The following is an 8,913-nucleotide window of genomic DNA, read 5'->3' as shown; positions in this document are numbered from 1 at the left end:
TACCTGTCTCTGGCTTCACCCTGAGCTCCCTAATTAGAATAAAATGAGTTATGATAAAAAAAAAAGGAGGGGAGACGACACTGTCATTCACATAAAACCCTCAATAAATAATCCTCAATAAATGCCAAGGGTTTTAAGAATTTGGTGGCATGCCCTTAAGATTTCGAAGTACAACCTCGTCTCAAAAACCAAGTACGGGTAAGACAACTGAAACAATTAAATTAAGCCAGCCTGTGGGCTCATGCCTTTAATCGTAGCACTTGGGAAGAGGGTCACAAGCTTAAGGCTACAGTGAGACCCCGTGTCAAAACCAAAACCAGAACGGAACTGAAAAACACCTCTGAACTCCAGGCCTGACAGACTCTTTCCAGTGCCTGTCTAGACAATGTGCTGGTGGATCTTGAACTCTTACTCAGAGCCTGACCCTTCTTCTGACATTTCTATTGGCTCAGTGAACACTTTTCTGTTAGATCCCCTTTTAAGTGTTGTGTTTAACAACTGATGGGACTCCACTGTATCCATTCTCAGAGCTCATAGGCCTTGAAAGCAGGAAAGCACAAGGGTGTATCTTTTTCTTTTTGTGTTTCTTTGTTTTGCTTCCTATTTTGCAAAGCTGGTGATGGAGCCTTGTTTTGTTTGTTCTTGTTTTGTTTTACCAGTTTAAGCTTGGGAACCTTTGACCTTATTTTGTGTCTACCTGCAACCTGATTCCAGGGCTGTGGAGCAAACCCAAGGCTTTGTGTTTGCTAGGCAAGCACTCAACCACTGAGCTAAGTCCTTAACCCCATATTTGACTTTATTATTATTTTCCCAAGTAACTAAAATCTGTACAATCAGAGTGTATAATGGTGGCACAGTGGATGGGTTTTATCTGATTATTTTTTTCCAGAGATTAACAGTAAGGGGGGTGGGGATGAGATAGGGGACAAATGGGGATGAAGTGTAATAATACAGAACTTAGTATTTTGTATGCTAACCTAAAAATTAATTTACAAAGAATAAATTGCAAGTTCAATATAGAATCATTAAATGCTGTCTCAAAAACTAGCATGTTGGTAGGTGTGATGTCATACACTTTTACACCTTTAATTCCAGCACTTGAGAGCCAGCTGGTCTACACATCAAGTTCCAGGCTAGCCAGGGCTACATACTGAGAGCCTGCCTCAAAAAGAGAGAGAGAGAGAGAGAGAGAGAGAGAGAGAGAGAGAGAGAGAGAGAGAGAGGAAAAACACAACAAAAGGCAACATAGATAAAAAAAAAAAATCAGGTTACTGTCCCAAGTGTTAGGGCATGAAGTTAGGAGGTAGAGAAAAGACACTTGCTTCCAATTAAAAGAGAAGCTGGTCTATATAGGGAGTTCCAGGCCAGGCAGGGACACACAGGGAAGGGGTGGAGCCTCGAATCAAGCAAACAAATAAACAAAAATAAAACCAGGTTACAAGGCAAAGGTCATACTTTAATGACTGGCCATCTGCCCTGACTGGATTCCATCCAGAGTACTACAAACTCCAAGTATTTATACTTGCATACACACATAGGAAGGAAGGGAGGGAGGGAGGCAGCTTGTGGGGAGGAAAGCTGGGAGGGATGGAGAGAAGGAAGGAGAGAAAGAAGGTTGAAGTGAAGTCAAGCAGGCTTATGCTACAGTCCACGGTGCGTGGGAGGCTGTGGCAAAAGCGCTTCTTCTTTCTCTCAGTCAGGATTTCACCGCACAGTACTTGTTGGCCTTGAACTTCCGGCAATCCTCCTGCTTCAGCCTGCTGAGTGCTGACATCACGCACATAAGCCACCACGCCCACTGTCAACTCCAATGCCTTCTTTTAAAAAAGAAAGGTAAAGTAAAGCGTAAAAATTCTCTGTTGGGTGTAGTGTCCTTAATCCCAAAATTGAGAGGAAGAGACCATAGAATCAAGATTTCCAGGCCACTCTTGGCTACAAAGTGAGCTCAAGGACTAACAAAACAAGAACAGAATGCCGAGTGTGGTAGCCCATGCCCTTAATCACAGCATTCCGAAGGCAGAGGCAGGCAGAACTTTAAAGGTTTAAGCTCACCCTGGTATACAAATTTAGTTCCAGGCCAGAGAGCCACGAGCACGCAGTGAGGTAACAAGCAACAACCAGCAGGAAAAGTAGAAATTTTCAACTGGGTTTATTTGTACCTGTAATCGTACTCAGAAGGCTGAAGGGAAAGAATCGCAAATCCAAGGCCTGCTCGGCTAGAGTGAGTTCAAGACCAGCCTTGGCAAATTAGTGAGCGCTTGCCTCAAAACCAAAAGACAGTTGGGGTTCTAACTCAGTGATTAATTAAGGCTTGCCTGGCTGAGCCTTAGTCAAACCCCAGTTTCAATCCCCAAAACAGAAGAAGAAAAAGTGTGAAGACTCTGGCTTATTGTTCTGACACTGAGTGAGAAAACCAATGAATGATCTATTCTTTTTCCAGTAAATTGTAACCTTCCGAGCACAGTAAAGGCATCCATTTTTGCCTTCATATCCCAGGAGTCTGTTTTGGGGTCTTCAGCATAGTACACACTTAATAAATGGTTGATAGTAAATGAGCAGAGATGGGGAGAAGAGGATTGTGGGGCTCCCCTTTCCTCACTGTTCCAGCTGTCCTGGAGCACATGATGTCTCGTGTTCACAACCTACACACACCCTTGAATAAACCTGTGGAATGTCACTTGGCTTGTGCCTGAAAGGGAAGCAGGTGAGAGACTTTCTGTACTAGGACTTCTGCCCTGGCTGGGTCTGAGCCACTTGGCTCAGACCTCCCTCACCACGCCCTCGAAATCAAGCTGGAGGTGGTGTCCTTGAAGTAACTACAGTGCCAATCCACTCAGCTCAGATCTGTGAGAATTTGCATATTGAAAAGTGGCAATGGAAGCTTTTAGCAAATTTTCCGCATGAAGTGAGAAGCCCCAAGATTACAGTCCCGTGTTTAGTTCCAAGTGAGTATCCAGAGCTTCCTCAAGATACAATGATGGAGAGTCATCTGTCTTAACGGAGTGTTCGAGGGACACTTAACTGCTTAACCAAGCAGTGGAGAGACTTAGGGACCGAGTGGAATGTGACTGTGCATTTATATTATTTCATTTCATCTTTGATCTCCCAATACTATGATCACCTAGATGTAAGGGAACACATGCATCTTACTTAACTAGCACTAGGGACAGAACCTAGAGCCTTATGCTAGCCAAATGCCATACATCTCCAGTGTCTTTTTATTTTGAGACAGGGTTTCATTAAGTATTGAAAACTGGCTTGAACTGACTAAGTAGTTAAGGCAGGCCTTCAGCTTGAGGTCTTCCTCCTTTAGCCTCCTGAGGAGCTGGGACTGCAGGCCTGTGTCACTAGGTAGGCTATGTGTATTTTTGTAGCCAGAATAAGGAAGTATAAAGGGTTAGGGGAGTAGGGAGAGATTACAGGCCTGAAGGAGCAGGTTGCAGGGAACTGGATGAAAATCAGGAGATGGGCTGAGGCTGGATTACCTAAGGTAATTTCTCAAAATCGTCAAATTATATAAGCTCAAGGAAGCAGAGAGGACAGGGGTTAAGTTTGAGTTCTAGCTTTTGGCTTCTAGTTCAATCTCAGTTATGTCTCTAGTGTCTTGGTATCCTTATTTGAAAAGAACAGAGAGGCCTCGTGGATTCCAAACCTGTTGACTTTGGGACTGGAAGAAATCCTCAGATAAAATATAAACCCTGGGTACAGCTAATGGCAGTTCTGGACCCATGGAGGATTGCGGTAGAGGGAAGTTTATATTGCTGTAAGCTGGCCTTTGGGGACTTTGGCCCCCATGTCTTTAATATAGATGTTTTCAGACGGTCAAATAGTTTAGTTTGAGCTTGGTGATGTGGAACTTCCGTGAGGGTCTTGGCCTCTGCCTGCTATATTCATAGTAGCTTGACACAATGGCCTGCAGTTTTTATGTTCACTCTATTCCTTGGTACAGATAGAATCCAGTGGTAAGAAGCATCCTACTGTTCTATCCCCAGCCTGACTTTAATGTTCACATTAGACCCTTGTGTGCATTTATTATGTGCAAAGGTTGTATTAGATGCATTTTTAAAATTTGTGTCCTGCCTGCTGGGCACTGCCTATAGTAGGTGTGTTAAGTACTGACTGTCTTTTGCTCAGTGACAGTGGGAATCGGAACTGAAGGCCAACTCTAGGGCTACCATGGTGCTGGTTCCCCTTCTCATAACCAGGGCAACTTTTTTTACTTCATAAATAACAAAACAGGGCATTGTCCCCCGCCGGTCTTTTCTGGGTGAGGAATGCGCTTTTTATAGCTTGGGATCCTTTCTGTTTACTTGGTTTCTTCCAGCACCGGTTATTCCTGCCTAGTTTTGTCCTTCACTGTCCTTACTCTCTCTTCCTAGGTTTCCTCTCTGCAAACGACAACTAAGTCGAGAACACATGCTGTTTGTGTGCATGTGCCAGCCAAGGAATTTCACTCCCCTCCTTCTCCAAGGCTGCCTACCTCTCTATAAATAATTGTTCTCTTCCCTCCCTTTCAGACCTGGGAGTAGTTTGGTCACTTTAACGCACGCGCGCCGGCACACACACACTTTCGGGGGGCGGGGATGGGAGCATGGGTGACCTTGTGAAGGTACTAGCCCACTGGGGATAGGATTAGCAAACCTGAAACCTCTGCAAATATCTGGCTTCCTCCGGCATTCCTCCTGAGGCTTCTGGCTGTCTCGTGCCCACCTCACCCAGCACCCTTTAGGCTCGCTCCGCCACACAAAGCCCGATCCGCCTATCTCCTCTTCGCAAACCCGGAGAACTTCATTCCGCACGTTGAAACTCGTCGGTGGCGGTGGCGGGTAGGACTGGGCATGCTCAGTGGCGGGGACAGGTCTAGGAGGCGAGGAAGCCGCATTTGAAGTGGCTCGGCCTTGGGATGAGGGGGAGGCGGGCTCCCCGGCCAGGGTCCGCGGAGGTTCCCGCAGCGGCGCGCGATGCCGACACGCTGCGGGCAGGAGCAGCAAGCCCGGCGCGCGGGGCCCAGCTCGCCGAAGACGTGGGGACGCCGACGGGAGGAGGGGAGGAGCGCCCGAGCCGCCAGCCCCCGGCCGCGGCGCCGAGGCTGCGGGAGAGCAAGCCGCAGGGTGGATCGGAAGACCGGAGGACGGCCGACCGTGACCTCCAGCGAGGCTGCCCGACCCGGAGCCCCCGCACCGCCCCGCCGGTCCCGGGCATGGGCGACCGCGGCGCGCAGCACGAACGCGCGGCCCTGCAGTCCCCGGGGGCCCCCGAGGGCGCCGCGGCCGCCGTGAACGGGCTGCTGCACAACGGCTTCCACCCGCCGGCCGCCTGCAGCCGCGACCCGCCGCCCCCACGCTTCCAGCTCCCGTCCGAGCTGCAGCCGCAGCCGCTGTTCACCCAGCATGATTCTCCGGCCAAGAAATGCCGGCTGCGGAGGAGGATGGACTCTGGGAGGAAGAACAGGCCGCGTAAGTCTTGCCGGCAGGGAAACGCCGGTGCCCGCGGTCGAAGGGGGCGGCAGAGCGCCGCTCTGGACTGCGTCCTCCCTAGAGGCGTCGGGCGCCCAAGGTGGCGGCCCGCGGTGGCGCCTGGCTAGTCCTATCTGCCTGGTGGGTCGGTCAGACACTAGCTGTAGCTGCTCCCTCGGTCACGGTGGAGGCAAGGCGAATGCACTGCCCGCTCTTATTGGGCATACATACACCCGACTGATCTTGGGTCTGGGACTAGGGTTAGGGAGGGCGGGCTGGCACAGCCCCCGGCTCACTGCTCCCTTCTCTGAGCACATCTTTTGGGGCGTGCTGCTCAGGCTCCCAGTTTGCCCTTTGAATCGCAGAGTAACCGCCAGTGTCTTGGGCCCCATTGGCAAGCTTAGGGAGGCGTGGAGTTTGACAATCCCCCAAATCACAGCCTATTAAACAGTGTTTCCACACAGCCAGTGAGACGGCTTGTGTAGAGGGAAACACCCACTGACACCATGTGGGCCGGAACTGTGTGGACCAATGAGGACTGCAGGTGGATTTTCCCCACCTTGGAGTGGGTAGAGTTGAGTATTTGATTTTGTACAGCTCCGAAAAGTGCGTTGTTTCACAATCCGAGGCGAGGCTTGTATATATAATGGTAGATTGTAAAGGGTACCTTCCCCACCTGACGTTCTGGGATGTCAGTTTGTAGGTAGAGATTACGACTTTTTTTTTCCTTATCTGAGCCTACCTGCATTCCACTGGTTACCTCTTTGTGGGTGTCTTTAATGAAGCTTATAAATGGCAGAAAGCAAAGTAAGTACACGGTAGTAAGCGGTCGGAATCAAACGTGTACTTGTTGCATATAAATTACTGTTCCGTGTTGGGAAATGATTAAATTGGGATGGAATTTCTGTAAAAGTTTGATCTTTAGCGAACAGCATAACTCCTCCTGTCTTTGTTTATAATTTTTTTTTAATCGTTCTTTTCATAGCCTTTCTGCAATGCATTTGTTTCTAAAACTTTGGGAAACGCTTTAGCACGACTGGGTGAATCCAGTGATTGCATTTTAAAATGTTAAGGTGTGTGTGGAGTTTGGGAATTGCCCAACAGATTTGATTTGACCATGGCTGTAAGATAGTTATTTAGTGTCTGTGTTTTTTTTTTTCTTACATACTTTTTATAGTTCTTGGAAAATTATTTTATGAACTTAGTTTGGCTGACACCTGTGTCTTATTTCATTTGTTTTACTTCCATGAACCCACACTTTACTTATTTCGCTGATCTCCGTTTCAAAGAGTTTACTATAGTTTTCAACATTAGTAACTAGACAATAAGAAAGAGAAACGTTGAGGAGGCTGAGTAAGGAGAGTCTCAAGCCTCAGATCAGCCCGAGCTACATGGTGAGTTGGGGGAAGGGTTGTAGATAGGCAGTCGCTGGTTTGAAGTCTTTTTTCTTTTTGTGTTTTTTTCGTTCACTAACACTTACTGGTGGTGGATGTGTGCATTCGAGCATGCGCAGCAGCCTAGGTCAGAGGACAACTTGGAAGAGTTGGTCTCTCCTGACACGTGATCTCATTTGGGTCATCAAACTCATATTGACAGGCTTGGGGACAAGGGCCCTTTCCTGCTGAGCTGTATCCTCTGGCCTCTTTTGGTATTTTTGAGACCGGGTTTTGTGATACAACTCCAAGCTGGCCTGAAACTCTTGATATTCCTCAGGCCTCAGCCTCCCAAGTGCTAGGATAATCATGCCTTCCTCTGCACTTCTTAAAATGCTTTTCTAAAGTGATTGAAAATACAATCTTTAACAATATTTGAAGAAGGGAAAACTAACCTGAGCCTTAACTATGCTTTCAAAGCCATAGGAATTATTTTAAAATACAAGAAAATGTAATTGTCTGCCTGTGTACTTTGTATCAGGAGCTAAGTGGTTTGCGTTTCTTACAAAAAAAAAAAAAGCTTCTAATTCTTCTTTTGTTTATAAATTCTGTTATTTATAAGTTATTTATCTACTTATTTTATTTTCATGAGATAGGATCTCATGAAGCCCAGGCTGGCCTTAAACTCCACGTGCAGCCAAGAATAACCTTGAGCTCTTTGATCCTCCTGTCTCTACAATAAATCACCACACTTGGTTTATTTACAACTTCTTTCTTCCTTCCTTCCTTCCTTCCTTCCTTCCTTTCTTTTTTCTTTTCTTTTTCTTTTTTTTTTTTTTTAAGTTGGAGCCTCTGCTATGAAGCATTGGCTGGCCTGGAACACAGTCATTGTTAGATTCATCTGGTCCTGCCTTTTGAGTGCTGGGGTTAAAGGAGTGTGTCACCAGCCTGATGTATTTACAGTTTTTTTTTTTAAAAGGACTCAATCAACTTTTGTTTTTCATTATCCTATTAAAATTTTCTTAGATTTGAGCAAACATTGTTTTCTTTTATTTTTATGTATAGGAATGTTTTCCCAACATGTATATCTCTGTACCACATGCATGCCTGGTACCATCAGAGGTAAAAAGAAGGCATCAGATCCCGTTACTGGAGTTACAGATAGTTGGGAGCCACCATTTAGGGGCTGGAACCAAACTTACATCCTCTGCAAGAGCAGCAAATACGCCTCACTGCTGAGCCATCTCTTCAGCTCTGAACATACAGTTCTGGAAAACAGTTCGAACGCCCTAAGGCGTACATCTGTATATTTCACTACTAAGATTTCTTAATTAAAACTAGGTTTAGCCCAAGAGAGGTGGCTCAGCAGTGAAGAGTATGTGTTGCTTTTCCAGCAGACCAGAGTTTGATGTCCAGCACCCCCACCAGAAGGCTCACAACTCTTTGTAATTCCAGCCCTGTTTGAGCTGACATCCTCCTCTGGTCTCCAAGGGCGTCTGCACACATGTGGCATGCACACATACATACAGATTTAAAAATGAACAAACAGTAACAACCTGTAAATCTTAAAACCAAAAATATAAACCCACTCTCTCTGTATGAAGGTGTTCTAATCTAAAAATCAAATCAGGAGGCTGAAGAAATGCTTAGTAACAGAAGACAGAGATTTCCGGCTTTCAACACTCCCCGGGTTTATCTCCTAGCATCCTCCAAAAATCAAGTCAGTTGTTCGTTGGTTTGACTAAACAAGGAAAGGAGAAAGCTGTCTATTTAATGTCCAGCTAAGTGACATTTCCCTTACGTACTCCCTGGAGGTCTTCCCTTAGACTAGCTTCTTCAGGTTTCCTCGGTTATTCTGCCTGCCCCCAGCTACCTAGCAGTCTTGATCTCCCCTACAGTACCAGTGCTCTTGAAATGCTAGAGTTCAATTCGGTGTTGTTTCTGATACCTGCAGAACTCCATGATGTTTCAGAGCTGACTGTGACCTTTATACTAGTTATCTAGCCTGCTGCATGGACGAGCATTTAGTTATGTTCTCATGTATTGTGTGTGTGCGCATGCACACTTGTGTGTGTGTGTGTGTC

At 46.5% G+C, this 8,913-nt stretch overlaps 1 protein-coding gene across 2 annotated transcripts in view; it reads left to right on the top strand.

Annotated features, from left to right (window-relative positions):
• The first annotated feature begins 4,593 nt into the window (after window positions 1-4,593).
• Window positions 4,594-8,913, top strand: part of Pank1 (pantothenate kinase 1) — a 67,255-nt gene continuing 62,935 nt past the window's right edge. Inside the window, exon 1 of one of the 2 annotated variants that reach the window (XM_034484382.2) lies at window positions 4,594-5,456. In XM_034484382.2, coding sequence (XP_034340273.1) covers window positions 4,904-5,456 — 553 coding nt within the window. In that variant the 5' untranslated portion in view covers window positions 4,594-4,903. Of the gene's footprint in view, window positions 5,457-6,079; window positions 6,264-8,913 lie in introns of those variants that run through there. The other variant, XM_076919454.1, reaches the window with a different exon arrangement.

Source organism: Arvicanthis niloticus, chromosome 1 (assembly GCF_011762505.2).
Source record: "Arvicanthis niloticus isolate mArvNil1 chromosome 1, mArvNil1.pat.X, whole genome shotgun sequence".
Taxonomy (NCBI): Eukaryota; Metazoa; Chordata; class Mammalia; order Rodentia; family Muridae; genus Arvicanthis; species Arvicanthis niloticus.
The sequence above is the reverse complement of the archived record's forward strand: the minus strand, read 5'-3'. Positions and strand labels throughout refer to the sequence as shown.